Source organism: Gymnoscopelus microlampas (genome assembly GCF_963454915.1).
Source record: "Gymnoscopelus microlampas genome assembly, chromosome: 16".
Classification (NCBI taxonomy): domain Eukaryota; kingdom Metazoa; phylum Chordata; class Actinopteri; order Myctophiformes; family Myctophidae; genus Gymnoscopelus; species Gymnoscopelus microlampas.
In genome coordinates this window covers 5,047,295-5,067,098 of record NC_139953.1, presented here as the reverse complement: position 1 = coordinate 5,067,098, position 19,804 = coordinate 5,047,295, and the positions used below count along the sequence as shown (strand labels likewise).

The window sequence follows — 19,804 nt, the reverse complement described above, 5'->3', positions numbered from 1 at the left end:
GCACAGCAGCACAGCACCACAGCAGCGTCTCCAAGGATCCCCATTGCCCAATAATAGGCTTTTATTGGGCATGCTTTTGACCCCCTTTTGATAAAAAATAAAGTCAGGAGGATAATAATAATAGTAAGATGGGCCATTACTATGGCATTAAAAATTAAATTTAAAAAAAAAAAAAAAAAAAAAAAGTTTTTTTTTTTTTTTTTTTTTTCAACTATCAACTATCAACTAACAAGGTCGACTAGTGGTTATACTAGTCGACTAGTCGACTAGTCGACTAGTTGGTGAAAGCCCTATAGCGCGGCACCGAGTGCCGCGCTATGAGCTTGTAGATCTGCTATTTTTAGAAAAATCGTGTCCCTGGAACAAAATATTTTTAGATGGGAGGGGGTCCGCGGACAAGTACATATTATTTTGGAGGTCCTTGGCACAAAAGTTTGAAAACCATCGATAATAATAATGAGTAACATAAGTAAAAAAAAATATGAAAAAAAACTTTTGGAAAAAAAAAATGTTAGGATTTACAAGACATTTGTAAAATGTTGAGTTTTTTTTTAGTGCATTTGTAAAAAGATTTGAGTTAAAAACTTTCACTTTAAAAAAGTATTTATATGGGGGCACGGTGGCGCGTAGGTGGGGTTGGCGAAAGGGCCCACTCTGTGTGGAGTTTGCATGTTCTCCCCGTGTCTCTCAGGGTAGTTAATACCCTCACAAAAACATGTAGTAATCCTGGTCACTATACTGCCTCCCCCTGGTCAGCCGGGGCGCCTGATGGAGGGGAAGGGAACTGGTTGGAATAACGTGTTCCTTCCACGCGCTACGTCCAACCAGGGAAACTCCCCCCTGTCAGGTGACAAGAAGGTCAGTTGGCTCTCATGCATTGAAGGAGGCATGAGCTCGGCCCTGGCCTCCCTAGGCTGCTGGGGGTGGCACCGGGTGAAAAGAGGGTTACAAAATCGTGGGATAAAAAATATAAAAAAAAAAAAAAAAGTATATATATATTTAACCCAAAGATTTGCTCACAATTTAAAAAAGAAATAGCAGATCTACAAGCTCATAGCGCGACACTCTGTGCCGCGCTATGAGCTTGTATCTGCTATTTTTATATAGCCAAAGAAATCTTAAAATGACACAGATGCGTTCCCGGTCTTAAAGGGTTAATCTTCCAGATATCTGCATCAGCTTCCCAAACAGTTTATCCCCTCCTCCCCTCTCATTGGTGGGGGCGGCAGTGGGTCAGGGGTAGAGTGAACCAGTTCGATCCCGGGCTCTAGTGTCAAAAGTGTCCTTGAGCAAGACATTGAACCCCCTAATTGCTCCCGATGAGCAGGTTGGTGCCTTGCATGATTTCCTCCGCCATCGGTGTATGAATGTGTGGGTGTGAATGGGTGAATGTAATGCACATCTATGTAAAGCGCTTTGGATGACGCGTTGTAAGCTTGTTGTGCAACTTGTTGTGCAACTTGTTGTGCAACGTTTTGATTACGAAGCCTAAAAGGCAAAACGAAATTACATTTTTATTTACATGTTCTAATGTTCAACGCCCAAAACACGAATTAAATCCGTTAATCGCAATTATTTGTGTGACAATTAATCGTCAAGTTAAATGTGTAATCGTGACAGCCATAGTCACAAGGCCACAAGAGACCCGGTGGTTCCGGGAGCTGGAGCGTCATTCATTCAGAAGCTACTTTAAGGACAGCCTTTTACTCTGGAGGCTAAATATACTTGCTTCAGTCATGTGTTGATTCTGTTTATTCCAGAGCAACTCGTCAGTTTGCTGTGCTGCTGTCATCACTACAGTGTTACATATGGTAAGAATTATGTTGGTTTTATTTACTCCCTGTATGCAGTGATGGAAAGTTACTTAAGTACATGTACTCAAGTACCGTACTTAATTAAAATGTTGAGGTATTTTTTAGTTTACTTGAGTATTTCCAATTTTCAATACTTTTACTTCTACTCCACTACATCCCAGAGGCAAATATTATACTTGTACTGCACTACAATTATTTGACCATTTTAGTTACTAGTTACTTTGTAGATTTAGATTACAAAACATACATACACAACTTCAGCCCTTTGGCCATTTGAAAATAGACGATCTACAAGCTCTCAACGCGTCGCATGTTGAGACGCGTTGTGAGCTTGTAGATCTGCTATTTTCAAAAGATTTGAATCATTTTACACATTTGAAAACATGTAAAATGGGACATTCTGCAAAATGACTACTTTTACTTTTGGTAATTTAAGTATTTTTATCTCCATACATGGGCATAAAAGGGAGACAGACAGACAGACAGACAGACAGACAGACAGACAGACAGACGCACGCACAGACCAAGGGCAGGGTTGCCAGATCTGCTTATTATAATTTCCCCGCAAGATTTTATTTGAAAATAGCAGATCTACAAGCTCACAACGCGTCGCATCGCGACGCGTTGTGAGCTTGTAGATCTGCTATTTTCAAATAGCTGATGTATATGTTAAAGTGCTTTTGGGCTGGTTTTCCTAGACCTGGTTGCTTGTTTCTCTCACAGAAGCTGGCAACACTGACCCAAGGGCCCTTGCGCCTTTGAAATTGAGTCCATATAGGAAGTGACAGTTCACATGAATGGCCTGTAGTTTCTCTGTTTTAGCCCTGCTGGTGTCAGAAGAAATAACTCAATGCAAGCGGGTGGGTTTTTGCCGAACTTTAGACTTGATTTTATTACTTTAATAAACATTGTCATAAATACTACATGCTTCCAGTCGCTAGTTTAAAGTCTTCATTCAATCACCATGATACTGTATGCGTTTTGGTAAAGTATTGTTCCATTTTATTTTAAAATTGATAATAAAGTAGGGTGTGCTCTAGGAGGGGTAGGATGATGATTTGATTGACAAGCTACACAACCAATAGCATTCATTCCCCGCCCCCGCTCTTGATTGACAAGCTGCCCAACCAATAGCATGCATTTCCGGTTGCTTAGGATACAATCTGGGAACCCATCGCCAAATAAAAAGGAAAAACAGCGCCCTCTGCTGTTTTTTACTTATTCATTTGGCTCTGGGCGGAGCTGAACGGACGAACCGTGCTCAGGGAAACCGGAGTTTTGGTCTGCCTTCAGCCTTTCACTTCCGGTGGTGCGACTATGTTTTCATTCCCACTAACAATATTTCTACACGGAACACTAACACCATTTCTCCCAAAGAACATGGATCGTTTTGGTTATAAGCCCACTTGTTTCTATGATGAAAGAGCAAGTTAAAATGTTACTAACTTTCCGTGGTTTTGTCGGGCTTCGAGGACACTATTGTTAAATGAGTTTCGGTTTGTTTCCAGTGGGGAACGAACGGCACACACGTAAATCCCGCCCACTACATTTGATTGGGTAAAGCGCGGCCTGCTTCCTGATCTGATGGCACGCCCACTTGTAGCCAATGTGCATGGGTTGTCAACATGGCTACCGACAGATTCAAACGCAGAGCAGAATCTGTTCTTGAGAGATTACTTAGGATATGGCGCGGTATGACGCGGATATAGAAAGATGCCTGGATTTGAAATTACTGAAACATAGGCTTCATTTACGGTCTTTAGCGTCTATGACGCTGTCCTTTCTGTTTACAGTCTATATGGCACAGACAGGCAGACAGAGACGTATGGACTTTCGGTTCTGGACAGCCGCCCGGTCCAACTTAGCCCAACGCACCCTCGGGTCCTCTGCGATACTCTTGGCAAGTTTGAAGTCGATCGGTCAGACTTCAAACGTGTTTGAGTCACGCACGAGATAGACAAGACAGCAGACACAGAGTCTGAGCGTTTGTAGATGTATAGATAGACTAGGCCAGTGGTTCTCAACCAGCGGTCCGGGTACCACCAGTGGTCCTTCAGGGGGTTCCAGGTGGTCCCCAGCTAAATGATGGAGAGTTGGTAAACAAATGGACTCTTGAGAGCGTAAAATGAAACCAAATGGACCCTTACGGGTCCATTTGGTTTCATTTTACGCTCTCAAGAGTTAAATTATTGTTAAACATCTGCATTACTTAATTTACAAGACGTCTACACAATTAGAGAATGTAGAAGAAATATTCAAAGTCTTGTGTCTGAGAGTCTAAAGCTCATCGTACGGTGGCTCCGTGGCTCAAATGCCGAATAAATAATGGACCTTGACATGAAAAAGGGTTGAAAACCGCTGGACGAGGCCAATGCCCCGGGGAGCAATGCCATTTTGGGAACGCATGCCCCTTCCCCGTTATGCAAAACCCATTTGTACCCAATTGTACCCCGTTGTAGAGGCTGCAGTTTCCCTTCTCTGACACCGGAGGGCAGCGCTGCAGGAAATGTGTCTCCACCAGTTTAAAGGGATTCTAGGCAACATTAAGCCTATATATATATATATATATATATATATATATATATATATATATATATATATATATATATATATATATATATATATATATTGCATTTTTTCCCCTCTATCAGCCACTATATAATGATGCTGGGGTGTTTTCCTGCATTGAAACACAGTCCTCTTTCTGAAATCCGTATTTTCCCTACTGTTTATGTTTGTCCGGGGCGTAAATTAACGCACGCATGTGCGCGTCCGTGTCCGTGTGAACTTTTTACTTTCGGTTTTAAAACGCTCTCAAACTTTGTTTTTGAGGCACAGAATTTACTTTTAAGATAGCGTTTGGATAGAATTTAGTTGTTTAACTTCATATATGTGGTCAATTTATCATGAAAGAGCCTATTTAAAAATAAAAATTCTGAGAACCAGCAGGGGCGGGCAGTTCCGCGAATTATATCCGAATAAAGCAACCTATTTTCGGCATGGCCCCGTCAGAAGTCCCCTTAGCTCTATGGAAGTCCCTCCTGCGTCACCCCCTGGTGGTCGGGGAAACGAACTGCTGGAGGCGCGGTGTTTGTTTATCTCTGACTCGCCGTCAATGCCTTTAAGAACTTAATCACCCATCACACTGTCAGTTGTTTAAAAGTGGTCAGATGGGTGAACTCAAAAGCGAACGCTTTTGAGTTCATTCACGTAGGCCACCCCGATCCAGAAAAAAGGTTGAGAGCCACTGGTGGCTCTCCCACGTCACCCGGCCGATATGCCTGCCCGTGTTATGCCCATATACGGGCATATCGGTCGGATCAGCGTTTCTGGACCAACCGCCACCGCGACTGACTTCACATCGGGTGCCGCACTCCCAGGGTCTCCCAGGGTCACTACCAGGGGTCTCCTGCGATACACAGGCCCAGTTTATAGTAATCGCATAATAATAGCAGATATATTTAGATCTGCTATTTTTGAAAAATATTTGCTTCTGAGGGGGTCCCTGGAACAAAATATTTTTCAAATGATCGCTTTACAAAATATATATCCAAAGATTTGCACAAATTTTCACAATTTATCAAAAATCTACAAGCTCATAGTGCGGCACGCACTCGCTATGAGCCGTCTATGTAAGATCTTTTACACAAGCCCCCCTCCAACCCCCCCCCCCCCCCCCAACCCCCAGCCCCCCTTAATTGATGGCCGTGACGGTCAAGGAATGACAACTGTCTTCCGGAATCCGCCGGTAGTGTCACGATGAGTCGAGAACAGTCACCTCCCTTCAACTTCAGTCTACTGTAGTCTGACAAGCTGCATGTGTAATTCTATTTTATTATAACTGTATTGTTGGGGTATATGACGCTCCCCCTCCCCCTTTTTTTTTTACATTATTATTTGTCATGTTATGTGTGACAACGTTTACCACAGAGTGTTGTCATGTGATATTGTGCAGTTTGTACCAAACCAAAGCTGACAAGTTAACGTACTACAAACGAAGTTTGTGATTTAAAAACTTGCCAGGTAATGCCAGGCATCTGTTTGGTAACCTTTTTTTGTGAACAATCTCTCCTAAACACTGTCACAATATTGTTATTGTTATTCACAAAGCAACATAAAGTACACAGTCAAATCTATGTTACTCTGTTAACTGAGAGTACACAAAGAGTCCATTTTGGTTCCATGTGTGCACTATCTGAGTTAAATTAACACTGAGCATGTTTACTGTGTGTGTGTGTGTGTGTGTGTGTGTGTGTGTGTGTGTGTGTGTGTGTGTGTGTGTGTGTGTGTGTGTGTGTGTGTGTGTGTGTGTGTGTGTGTGTGTGTGTGTGTGTGTGTGTGTGTGTACACCTATTTGTCATCTCTTGGAAAAAATACATCGCAGCTCGGGATGGTCACAAGACAAAATCTGCCAAGCATCCCAAAGCAGAGTAGCAACAGAGAAGCCCATTGGCTAAAGGGGCTGTAGCAGCTGAAATAGCTATGCAAACACTTTCCCTCTCTCTCTCTCTCTCTCTCTCCCTCTCCCTCTCCTCTCTCTCTCTCTCTCTCTCTCTCTCTCTCTCTCTCTCTCTCTCTCTCTGTGTGAAGCCTTGTAATTATAGCCAGGATGGCAGTGACGACAGTTGTCCCATCGAGACTTCAAATGCTGGAATAAATTTGACATTATGATATTTGATCCCGGCTCCAATGACAAGCCGCACGTAAACACTGGGAGTGGGGGGGGGGGGAGGGGGGGGGTGCAGTATAAAGACCGGGGGGTACTCCCGTTTGGAACAGAAGTTGTTTACTCCCCTCCAGCGCAAGAGCAGCAGATCCGTGGGGGTCTGGGACTTTATTACACCAACGCTATACCGGGGCGGGACAAGGAGGGACCCTTTTAAAATCCCACCACCGGAGCCTTTTTACGCAGCGTAATAGAGACAAACCCCGCGGAGAGGGCACACGGCTTAGGGACTGTCCCGCCGGAGTGGACACAGACCGCACCATCCACACTGTTGTGGTTCGTCGCTCGTCCAACTACGCTATAGAGGATTAATATCGAAAAGGCTGCAAGAATTGTATTTTTGATCACGGTAAGGCTTACTGGGGGTTCGTTGTGATTGATTGTAATATTGATAAAGACACATTGATTGATTGATTGATTGATTGATTGATTGATTGAATACTTTTATCTTTATCGTTTTTTTTTTTTACAGTTTGCAAACAGTACAGTAGTACGTTTTTACAATGATGCTAAAAGGATAACACAAAAATCCCTGACGGCTTGTTTTCCATTGTGTCATTTCAGCATGTGTAATAATAATAATACATACGATTTATATAGCGCTTTTCTTGGTACTCAAAGTCGCTTTACAGAAACAAGATAAAAACAACTTTATTAGGAAGAACTAGTATCTAAAAAAACTATAAAAGAAAGGTAAACAAAAGGGGGGAATGGGATTTACGTGTGTCTTGTGTTTGAACAGTTCATGTGTAGTTTGTACGTTTTTTTTTTATTCTGTCACCCTCTGTTTTATGGCAGTCTCTTGCTGGCCCCTGCCAGAGACAACTAGTTTATGATGCATAGTTACAAGTTTATAAATATCTACACAGTGAATGCTCTTGCATCACAACGTGGGAGGGACCTGGCTGGAGTGTTCGAGTACTTTCAACAGGGGGGGATACTCATCAATCATATATTCCATTCTAACAAAACCAAAAAATGGATTTTGTCCACAATTCCATGCTGTATTGATGTTGGTATAGGAGAGATAACAGGCAAACGTTGATCAAAATGACAATTATTTAATTAAGTAATGCAGATGTTTAACAATTATTTAACTCTCAAGAGTTAAAGCTCTGGTTACCAACTCTCCACTATTTAGCTGGGGACCACCTGGAACCCCCTCAAGGACCACTGGTGGTCCCCGGACCACCGGAGGTCCCCGGACCACTGCTCGAGGACCACTACTCTAGATGATGCTTTATGTACACTCATTTAGAGATGTATTGCGCCCTGGGCCTTATTGATTATCCGACGGCCCCGCGCACAGATGCGCTCTGCATATTCCAAGTGAAATATGAGCCGCAAAAGGAAATGTGTCATTGAAGCGTGAACGCCTCTGGGTAAGGTAACACCGCGCGGGGCATTCAGAGGCGCCTTCTCGGACGGTTAACCCCCGCGTTTGACAGATGGGGGGCGCTGCGCGCAAAGGCACCATGCACACAGTGAAATCCTCAATGTTCATTTTCAATCTGTTCAAATGGAGCCAAACGGGGTCCATTTGGTTGCATTTTTTTTTGGTACACCCTCTGAGTTAAATGAACGCTGTGGTTATGTTATGTGTGGTGTGAAAGGTCAGGCTGGTCTGAAATGACCACACGGCTCAACGGGCGATGTCACAGGACACTGGTGTGTGTCCACACGTGCCCCGTAGATACAGGCCGCGTCCATGACAGTATATGCTCCACATTTTTTGGGAGAAGAATGCCAAAGGCAAACCGGGCCATAAATATCTGACCTTTGTGAAGGACAGGAATGCAGTCAATCCGTCCGTTATGTTCTCCTGTGTCACCTAACAGGCAAACCCATGTTCGTCTTAACATGGAATGGAATGGAATGGAATGAGCGGACCTGAATTTGAATACAGTGGTCCTCAAACTTTCGGGTCCATTTGGTTCCATTTGTGCCCTCTCAAGATAGACCCTCCAGACAAATGTGATTATCGATCGCAAAATTTATCAGCAAAATGGCGCATACTTATGCGGGGGTAACATTTTTTCAAAAAGGCCGCATCGCATAATATGTGCATTGCATCGCATAATATGCGCATCGCATAATATGCGCTTGGCATCACATATTTCGCAAATTTTCACACATTTTGCATTTTTCGCAACTTTTCGCATACCGCATATTTCGCATGTTTCCGCATGTTTCACAACTTTCTGCATATTCCGCTACTTCCCGCTATTTTACAGCGTACAATTGTAAAACAAACCACGCATGTTTCATCGCAAAATCAAGGATTTTAGCCCGCATAATCAAGTTTTAGCCCGCATAAAGGGGTCGTCCCCGAGTCCTTTTACCAGCTGTAACCAACCATCGTCTTCCCCATCTCTTTGCAGTGCTTCCACACACCTCCATCCCTCCTCTCCTCCTTCCCCTCTGTCAACCCTTCGGCTGACTTGTGGCAGGACAGTGAGTGACACATCGGTGTGGGGGGGATAAAAAAAAGGGAGTTTCGTGTCACACCGTGCGGTCGGCATCGGCGTCATTGTCGTCATGGCGGCCATCGACCTGCAGCGGAGCCTTGAGCACGGGGGGGGCCACCCCCGTGCCACGGACACCTTCGACTCGGAGATGCAGGAGTGGGAGGACCAGCTGCACGACATGCAGAGGAAGATAGAAGAGGTGAGTGTTTCATTTGGACCTACGGACAGGGTTGCCAGATCTGCTTATTTATAATTTCCCGCAAGATTTTATTTGAAAATAGACGATCTACAAGCTCACAACGCGTCGCATCGCGATGCGTTGTGAGCTTGTAGATCTGCTATTTTCAAATAGCTGATGTATATGTTAAAGTGCGCATGTGGCCCATAGTCGCTTCTTTTGGGCTGGTTTTCCTAGACCTGTTTGCTTGTTTCTCTCACAGAATCTGGCAACACTCCCTACGGATGTGCAGCGATGATGACATTTCTGGCCGATACCGATAACCGATGTCAACGGTGCTTGTTATGGTCGATAACCGATATTATAAACGATATTTGCGGTTATCGACCGTAGTTCACATTTACCATTACCTTTCTGAAAAAGGTATACACTGAATTTAAAAAAAAAGCAACGCCTCTTTATTCCAAAACTAGGGATGCACCGTATTGACATGTTGGCCCAAAACATGAAATACCGATACCGATATGATGACGGATTAAATCACGCATCCCCAATTTGGACCATTTTTGTAACACCGAGAGGGTACAAAATGTAACCAAATGGACCCTGTAGCGTGACATGCAGAGAGAAATAAGTTAGTCTGGATTTAACCATTATTTTTGTAAACTCTCGAGGGAGGTGATCGAACTTTTTGTACCCTCTCAGAGTTTGAATGAAAAGTGTCTCATTTTCTGTTGGGAGGCCAAAGGTGGAACAAAGATTGTGATACTGGTTTTGGCCCGTTTATCCATTTACTGCCAGTGGGATCTATGCACTGGGATCTAACTCTGGTCAAACAGAGTCAGGGTGCTAATATTGTTCATGTTGGCCCACTGGAAACACCAGTGGGTCTACAGTTGGGGTCCAGGGACCCTCATGGGCTTCCAAATGGCCCCTTACAGGTGTGTAACATGTTATGGGGGTTGTGGAAACCACTGTGCTACACTAAATGGAACAGAGCCTTCATTAGTATCATTGGTAATACATGTATTCATAATATGGCTGCTGTGAATAGAGCCTATTAGAAAATAGCAGATCTACTTTTTTGCTACAAACATCTGACTTTAGGGGGGGATTTACAATTCAGCGAGAGAGAGAAATAATGTGTCCTCATTCCATAAGAGAGCGTGACCGCGAGGTGTCGGATGAGCGTTTTGGAATGGATCCAAAACTGTGACATCTGTGTTGTCGGGCAGACATGACGGTTGTGTTATCACACACAGCAGAACATTTGCAGCCGGAGCGTGTGAACACTCACACATTGGGGTCTAAACGGTTTTGTTTCCGCATTATCAAGGTCTTTCCCAGTCCCGAGAGGGGTGTGTTAATTGCCCGTGCATGCGCGCGTGTGTGTGTGTGTGTGTGTGTGTGTGTGTGTGTGTGTGTGTGTGTGTGTGTGTGTACGCGTACATGTGTGTGTGCTTTTGCGTGCGTATCTGTGTGTGTGCGTGCGTGCGTGAGTGTGCGTGCACTACAGTTCCATAATAAACTCTTGGCAGCACAGTCGCTGCCCCGACCCCATGGCCCCACTGGAGCAATGATACAGACAGATGTTAACAAGCTAATTAAACAGAGATGTGCTGACAGACACGCTACGCACACACACACACACACACACGCACGCACGCACGCACACACACACACACACACACACACACACACACACACACACACACACATATACACACACGCAGAGAGCCTTAAAGTCTGTGTTGGGGAAAAAGGAAACGCATGCTCTCTCCGAGCGAGGCAACATGTGAGGACGTTAAATATAGTCGGGTTGTGCAACGTTTTGGCGCTAATAATAATAAGAGCACTTTGCAGTGTAAACACGGTGTCCACGCCGTAGAGTATATTAAATGGTGTTCATGCAACCACTTTCAACCTGGCCTCCCTGTTTTGGGTCCATTTGTTTACGGGGGGGGTCTTTGAAATTTAAAAAAGAAGTTTGAGAACCGCTGTTCTATATAGGGCCCGGCTTGTTCACTTTTTTTTTACAGTGCATGTATTGTATATGATACACAAGTCCACGGTTGCCAGATCTTATTATAATTTCCCTGCAGCTCACGAGCTCACAACGCGTCGCATCGCGACGTGTTGTGAGCTTGTAGATCTGCTATTTTCAAATAGCTGATGTATATGTTAAAGTGCTCATGTGGTCCATCGTCACTTCTTTTGGGCTGGTTTTCCTAGACCTGGTTGCTTGTTTCTCTCACAGAATCAGGCAACACTGCACTTGTCATATAAATCACATATCTGAAGGAACATCTCGTTTTGCTTTCTTCCGTTGCAGCTGTACAATGAAGTTCAAGCCCGCAGGGGAGGAAGCGACGTCGCCGACGACAACGGCCCGAAAAACGGCGTGGGGGCGGAGTTTGGCCCGGGGGGGCGCAGCAGCGGCGGCGACGCCTTCTTCGGCGGCGACCGCCGCGGCGGTGGCGGCGGCCAGGGCGGCGGCCAGGGCGGTGGCCCTGGCGGCGTCACCGTGCCAAATCACCACAACAGCAACGGCTGTAACCGCGCCCTGAGTCAGCAGAACGGTTACGGCCGTTGCCACGACAACGAAGTGTCACAGATCGGAGACTTGCTACAGGATTACTTGGGTCAGGGCAAAGGAATGGACCGGAAGAACAACAGCAGAACTCGCCGCGTGGTGAGTACAGAAAACTAGCCACGCACAGCGGTTTTCGTCCGATATGGTCCATGGTCATATCGACTGATATGTTGATACCGATATTGCAATACCAGTTCTCTCCTCTCGCTTCGTACAGTATTTCATAGAACCGGGGTTACGCTAGTAACCTATAGTTCTATATTCAATGCTCCGCTTCGAGGTCTCGCTATGGGGGCCGCTCTCCCATAGAGAAGACCTCTCGCTTCGTATGTCATAGAACCGGGGTTACGCTAGTAACCTATAGTTTCCAACAGTAGGTTTGACCATTCTACCTGTTATACTGTAAAGGCCTTTGCAGACAGGGTGCGATTAGCCAATCAGTTTTTTACCGCATGCGAAAAGACGCACGAATCGAACTGGGTTCGATTGGAGAGAAAAAACGCAACGCATCGCCGCACGGTAAATTCGGAGCCGGTGTGCATGAGGTCATTGAGAACCATGTGTTCATTTAAAAAATGATATTGTCCGTTGTTTCCGTGTGAAAAATCGCACCCTGTCTGCAAAGGCCTTAAAGGACGACTTCACCACTTTTCAACATATCTTCATATAAGTCCTCACTAATGCTCATGATAAAATGATACCATTTTTTTCTACTTGGTCTGTGTCTCATTACATTTTTTTTATTCTGATTTTTATTAAGGCGAGAACAATGGGATCTATTATTGCATTTCAACTTTCCAGGAATACAAAGCCTGCAGTTTCTATTAGCTTGGATTCCCCATCGATGATGTCACTGGTAGACAGGTTTCTGAACTGTCTACAGCCCTTCTCTGAGACACAGACTGATTAGAAAAACATTGTACCATTTTATCATGAGCATTAGTGAGGACCTATTATATGAAGATATGTTGAAAAGTGGTGAAGTCGTCCTTTAACTGTGATGTGTGCAGATAGATACAACACTGCTTTGTAACAAGCTGATTTAGTAGGTGAATTAGTTAACATAGCGTCACAATAATTTTAACCACTTAGCCTTGGCTATTAAAAAATTAGCAGATATACAAGCTCGTGCTTGTATATCACGAGCACAAGCTTGTAGATCTGCTATTTTTGAAAAATCTTGAAAATGTGTGCATGTCATTTTTTTAAAGCAAACATTTTTTTAACTCAAATCTTTGCTTCTGGGGGTCCCTGGCACAAAACATTTTCAGATGGGGGTCCGCGGCCAAATGTATATCAATTTAGGGGTCCTTGGCATGAAAAGGGTTGAAAACCACTGGTCTAATAGCATTGCTGTATTGGCGTTTGCACTTCCGACGAAACCAGAAACTGGAGCCTGGGGTCGAGTCACTAAACATATTGATTACACTATGCTGGTTCCTACAAGTCTGCCAAACAGAGAACGGTCCCCCGAAAGCAGATCCTTTTTAGACACTATACTTTCACCTGCTGTCTTCCTTGACCTGTAGACTGACAGATCATTCACTTAAACCTTTGGAAAGGGCTCGGTTAACGGAGACTCGGGCAATGCCTGTAGCCCACAGAACTGCACTCAGTGGGTAGTAGAGTCACCAGTTTGCCTCCCAGCGCGTCTGATCGGTCTTCAAAAAAATGTATTATAATAACATGGACCCAGATTTGATTGTCTTTCATCTTGTGGTCTTCAGCACTTTGACCAGACAGTCAGGGTGAGCCAGGATCTCCCTGCGTACCAGGATGGGACGAACAGAGGGCCTGAAATCGAAAGGTGAGGTTTTGGGCTTTTCTTTCCTCTTACTTAAACCAGTGAATGTATTTCAGGATGATAGGATATTATGATTGAATATGATAGGCTATGATATACTGCATACATGTGATGTTGGCTAGGACAGGATAATCCAATGGTTCTCAAACTGGGGTCCAGGGACCCCCAGGGGTCCTTGAGGAGTTACGGGTCTGTAACTCTAAAGGTCCTTACACACCGGGGGCGATTTTTTTCATGCGAATAATACGTTGTTTTTAAAAAAAAAGTCAATGCAAGCTTCCACATCACTTTCGCGGAGCGAAAAAGCGTCTTTTATTTATTCAGACCGCATCCGAATTTTGTGTATTTTCGCATAATCGCCGGTGTGTAATGACCTTAACTCATTGAGTGCCCAAATTATTATTATCTATTTCTGGCCAATACAATTTTTATTTTTTTATTTTTTCAAAGTAAAAAAAAAGTGCTTAGGAAGCAAGATACAGCCTTTTTAAGTTATAAGTTAAACAAGGAGTGGATGGAGCTGCAAATCTTCAGATGATGATATGGGTTCAAAAAAAAAAAAAGTGAAACACGTTAATGGCACTCAATGAGTTAAGAGTCGGGGGGGGTCCTTGAAATGAAAAGGGTTGAGAATCACTATCAACATATTAAACCATGTATGACTTGCTATTTACCTGGTTTGCGTTGTGTTGTCATGCCAGGATGAGTCAAGAGCATTTCCCGGGCGGCTGTGAAGACGCTGAGAACAGGAAGAACAGAGCGGCGCACGCCAAGAGCCACCCCGGCAAGGAGAGCTCTCCCAACAAAGAAAACACGGGCGCCAATAAGCCCCCTCTCAGACAGAGAGACGCCTCCGCCGCGCCGCCGCCCCGCGCCCAGCTCCCTAACGGGCCCTCCTCCGACTCCCCCGCGCTGGACAGGAAGTCCTTCGCCCCCGGCGCTCTGGTGGACAGGAAGTGCGGCAGCCCGTCCGTCCTCAGGAAGTTCGGCGCTATGCTCCAAGAGAACGAGGGCAAAACGCTCACCGACACCGGCGTGGTGACCCAGCAGCCGCTGCAGCAGCAGCAGCAGCAGGCGCCGCAGGCCCCGGAGCCCAGAGGCTCCACCCCTGGCTGTCAGCGCAGGGGTCTTGGCCCCGCCGCTCCCGCCGGCAGGGCGCCCGCGCGCGTGCCTACCCAGAAATGCCAGGCGGATTCCGACGCGCTGACAGCGGCGATGGAGCCCGGCCAGGAATGGGGGTTACTAATAGACTCTGGGAGACTGGCTCACATGGAGCAAAGGCCCAAAGGACCTCATCCTCTGCAGTCCCAGAGGAGGGCCCAGGTGGCGGGGAGCCCAAAACTCAGACCCAGGGCTAACAGCGGGGCGGACAGGGACACGGGACTGAGTCAGGCGGAGAGGGCCAGGAGGTCCGCCGCCGCCGAGCCCAGAGCGGACTACAGGAACTTGAGCGCTTCCTATGGTTGTGGCGGAGCTCAGAGGATGATACAGAAGGCCAGCGGCACGCCAGCAGCGGGTCAGTCGGGGCCGCCAAGCTGCGGCCGAGGGAGGGACGATGGACTTATAGAGCTGCTGGACATGCTGGACATCCAACACGAGTACGGCTCCTCCTCCGGTCCCCGAGGTGGACACACGTCTCACAGACAGGACGCACAGCAGGTGAGTTCCGTAGGCCTGTGAATACGTGATACGTTTTCTGCACGGATACTGCCATAGCAGCAAAATCACACAGACACACACACACACACACACACACACACACACACACACACAAACACATGCCTGCGCGTGCACACACACGCACACACACAATGTGTGGGTCATGTGTTTTGACCCATATTTTGAAAAACACATTAGACACTTTCAACCTGGCAACCCTATGATAATGGCCTATTGTTCTGGTTCTAATACACACGCACGCACACACGCGCACACACACACACACACACACACACACACACACACACACACACACACACACACACACACACAGACTGAAACGCTTCACTCAATCTAATCTCGTCTCCGCAGGGAAGCCCGGGTGAGTCATCCCCGACAGCCGACAGGAAGTGCTTCTCCCGTCCCGCACGGCCGGCCAACCAGCGCCCTCCCTCCAGGTGGGCCGGCGGCCGCACCCCTGCCACCGCCCCCTCGGGCCCAATGTACCGCCCCCCAAGTCCCCTGGCACGCCCCCCTAGCCCGATGACACGGAGCCCAAGTCCTGCAAGGAAGCAGCAGCAGCAGCAGCCGCCCATTTCATATTGTCTTCACACCGAGACAGTCATTATGTGATAACCTGGTTCCTCTCTATTACTACTGTAATACCTGCTACTGTACATACCCCCCCCCCCCCCCCCCCCTTGACAACACACCTGTTGACAACACACTCTTCAAAGGAGTGCTTTAAGGTTCTGTTCAGGCTGGCAGTCCAAATCAGATTTTTTGACCTATCCACATTGGAATCAGATTGTTTTTTATCAAGCTTGAGCAGCAACTAAAATGGAAACGGATAGTGGTTTGAAATAGGCTCTATGCACAGCAGCCATATTGGGAATGAATGAATACTTCCTTCACAGGTGTTACCAATAATACTAATTAAGGCTCTGTTCCATTTAGTGTAGCACAGTGGTTGTCTTATTTTCAAGGACCCCCATAACTACACACATACACACCCACCATAAGGGGCCATTTGGGAACGAAAATGGAGTGTTTCTAGTGAGCTAACATGCATGATATCAGCACCCTGACCAGAATGGAACAGAGCCTTCATTAGTATCATTGGTAACACCTGTGAAGTAAGAAGAGGCCCAATTTCTTTCCAATATGGCTGCTGTGCATAGAGCCTATACGATTCAAATCTGGCTGTATGCCGGTCTCGCTCGCTGAAAATAGCCGTTATGACACAGTATAAGTTAAGCATTACTTATCGTTACGAGCTTACACCACAGCAATCAATGGAGATAGGTACAGTACACTCATGGGTCTTCAATAGGGGGTCCAGGACCCCTAGGGGGTCCCCAGAGTTACTGCAAGGGGGGTGGCGCCAAATCTTTGTGTGATTTTTACATTAACCACTTGAACCCTAGCATCCCTTTTCTGAGGAGAAGCCAAAAATAGCTGATCTACAAGCTCACAACGCCTCGCAGATTTTCAACAAAGAGATTTGGTATGGGGGAAAAAAGAGCAGACCAAGTACAAGTTTACTAAGTATTGAGGTGGTTAACTGAAGATACACGTTGGCATGGATCCAACACAACGCAACACAATGATAGTGGTGTCAAACAAGTCTAAAACTATCTATGAAATCTATCAAGAACAACAACATTTTATACAATATGTATAGCGGGGGTCCCTGCTTCATCTCTCAATATCTGCTAAGGGGTCCTTGGACTGAAAAACATTGAAGACCCTTGCAGTAGATGATGTCTGAATACACAAACAAATTGGATTTGCCTGCAGGTCTGAACGAAGCCTATAAGAGAACGTCCAAGAAGCGATCCACTGTCCTCGTCATGTGCCGTGTTCAGGACACCAATCATCTACAACGTCTGCAGTTTTGCTGTGGGTTTTTGTCCTTCTCCTATGCTGAAACCTTGTGACTAACACAACTCAACTTTCTTGTCCCTCCTGCCTTACTTTTACTTATTTTTTTCTCTTTTTGTATTGAATTTCAGTTGGTCATGTATAACGATATTTAGCATGCCCCCCTAATTAGCGGGTGCATGTTTCTGTGTTAAACCGGATCCTTGCAGTTGCCATTTTGGCTCCAATCCAACATGGTCAGCTAGCGGAGGTCGTTAAAAAGTTGCACCTGTGCTCCCAGCAGCCACATGCTGTGTATAGTGTGTTTTACTGTACCATATTGTCAAAAGTAACGTATCGAAGATATTCAAATAACAACCGTAAAAATAAATAAAAACTGTCCATGATGCAGTTGTGCTGTATATATATTTTTTGTTCTTGATAATAAACATTACAGTGCTTTGACATAACGACTTCATTGATCTATGTGCCAGGGTTGCATTGCATTGTATGATGAATGTAATAGGCTCTATGCACAGCAGCCATATTGGAAAGAAATTGGGCCTCTTCCTTACTTCATTCACAGGTGTTACCAATGATACTAATGAACGCTCTGTTCCATTTAGTGGAGCACAGTGGTTCTCACACGTTTTGATTTCAAGGACCTCATAACTCTGAGAGTGTACAAATGTACAAACCTTTTTTCAAGGGGCGGCCATAGCTGAGTGGTTAGTGAGCCCACCTGGGGAGTCAGACCCCTGGTTGTCCCAAGTACGATTCCAGGCTATGACAGCAATGTGTCGATGTGTGTTTCCTTGAGCAAGACTCTTCACCCCTAATTGCTCCCCGGGCGCCAATGGAGGGAGAAGGCTGCCCACTGCTCCTAGTTGTTATAGGATGGGTTAAAAGCAGAGGACGGATTTCACGCTATGTGCATATATATACATATATACACATAATGTGACAAAATAACACCCCAAAGGAGTGGGGACTATTCTATTCTATATACAAATGAAGGAATCAGCATGGAACAATTCAAACTGATTCTTCATATTAAACTAAATTGATTAGTTTGAGTAACCACTTAAACCCTATGTTATACTTTGTCACCAAAAAATAAAAATAGCTGATCTACAAGATCTTCACAACACATTGTGATGCGTTGTGAGCTTGCAGATCGGCCATTTTAACTATTTTGGTAAATCTTTTTAACCCTTTCACCTATAAGTACATGCCCAACATAGAGATGCCAGATTTAAAGTTGCTATTACTGTTACACGGTCCATTTATGCTACTCAATTAAGTGATTCTTTTATCATAATCTATTCTTTTTTTATTTTTATAATCAATTAAAATGATTATTTCGATTAACTGTTGCACACCTTGTGGGTTTCAGTATATATTGCACATCAGCCAAACACTAAATTCTACACATTAACTGGTACGCCCATAGTTTAGTATAACTGCTTGTTGTTATGTGTCGAACCCACGTATTCTGCTATGCCAATAAGGTCAGGGGAGATTGTGCTTCAGGTAGAACTACTTGTCAACCAGTGGGTGTCCTACCTGACTTGAAACTGGGGTCTAAATTAGTCTGTGGATAGGTAGATAGGTAGGTAGGTAGACCACCTCCAAACACTGCACATGTACAGACAGACAGACAGACAGACAGACAGACAGACAGACAGACAGGCAGGCAGCAGTGTTGATTTTGACAGCAAATTTTGTTTAGTTTTAGTCAGAGTCTTTTGAATAAAATTCAATTTATTTTCAGTCATATTTTAGTCATCTGAAATGTTTTAGTTTTGTCTAGTTCTGTCGACTAAATATCATAAGGTTATAGTCGACTAAATCTACAGTTGATTTAGTCAACTAAAATGTATTTTGGCGGTGCCTTGGTGGCGTCGTAATGGCTGATTTACACTTGGTTGCATGCTGAAAATAGCAGATCTACAAGCTCACAACGCGTCGCAGCGCGACGCGTTGTGAGCTTGTAGATCTGCTATTTTCAGAGCGCAACAACAACAACAAATTAACAAACAGAACACATAAACGTATTTATTCCGTGCATAGTCGCCTAGAAAACCCGAAAATCCGTGCATATGTACGGCGAGTCCCACGGTGGGCGTAACCAGTTGCAACCCGGAAAAACCCGGAAGCAGAGCAGTCCCCACAACAAAATGTACGATTCTGTAACTAAAGCGGCGCTGAGTAGGCTCAAGGGAACGTTGCAACGTTCGGGACGGCAACTTGTTCGCTTTAGCTCACTCGGTGGTCCCTTACGTGGCTCCAGTTCCCTTGAGACTGTGCGCCTCCGAAAATGGTTTAGTCAATGGGGGAGATGTGAGGCGGCTATGCACGGATTCTCGGATTTTCCAGTTGTCTATGCACGGAATGACCACTCCGTGCAATGCATACTAAGTCGCGTGAGATCGGGTTGCAATATCTCCACACAGTGGACAGTGACAATCTAAATGAAACTCATCCTCCACAACTCCCAGGTCACAAAGAACACACAATCGCTGCTCCTCAGGAATGCCTGTATATCTACCCACCTCAACTGCAACTGGTTAGTTACTGTACTAGAACATTGTATTGACTCTATTCTACCGTACAGATTGAATCAGAATCAACTTTATTGTCAACATCACAGGTTTACAAGAAGTGGGTGAAATGTGTTTTTGTGCAAGCTCCATCGT

The 19,804-nt window shown here is 45.2% G+C and overlaps 1 protein-coding gene across 1 annotated transcript; it reads left to right on the top strand.

Annotated features, from left to right (window-relative positions):
* Positions 1–6,621: 6,621 nt before the first annotated feature.
* Positions 6,622–17,518, top strand: LOC311062499 (uncharacterized protein). Its single transcript, XM_084081578.1, has 6 exons — positions 6,622–6,889; positions 8,922–9,207; positions 11,519–11,878; positions 13,507–13,586; positions 14,285–15,242; positions 15,615–17,518. The coding sequence occupies exons 2-6, from the start codon at positions 9,079–9,081 to the stop codon at positions 15,873–15,875; spliced, it is 1,788 nt and encodes a 595-aa protein (XP_083937704.1). The 5' UTR covers positions 6,622–6,889; positions 8,922–9,078; the 3' UTR covers positions 15,876–17,518.
* The last annotated feature ends 2,286 nt before the right edge of the window (positions 17,519–19,804 follow it).

What these genes read in the sequence shown, in the direction of transcription:
- LOC311062499 (XM_084081578.1), top strand. Translation starts at nt 9,079, where the DNA reads ATGGCGGCCATCGACCTGCAGCGGAGCCTTGAGCACGGGGGGGGCCAC. An exon ending in AGAGGGCCTGAAATCGAAAG is followed by an intron (nt 13,587 to 14,284) that starts GTGAGGTTTTGG and finishes TTGTCATGCCAG; the next exon opens with GATGAGTCAAGAGCATTTCC. An exon ending in ACAGACAGGACGCACAGCAG is followed by an intron (nt 15,243 to 15,614) that starts GTGAGTTCCGTA and finishes TCGTCTCCGCAG; the next exon opens with GGAAGCCCGGGTGAGTCATC.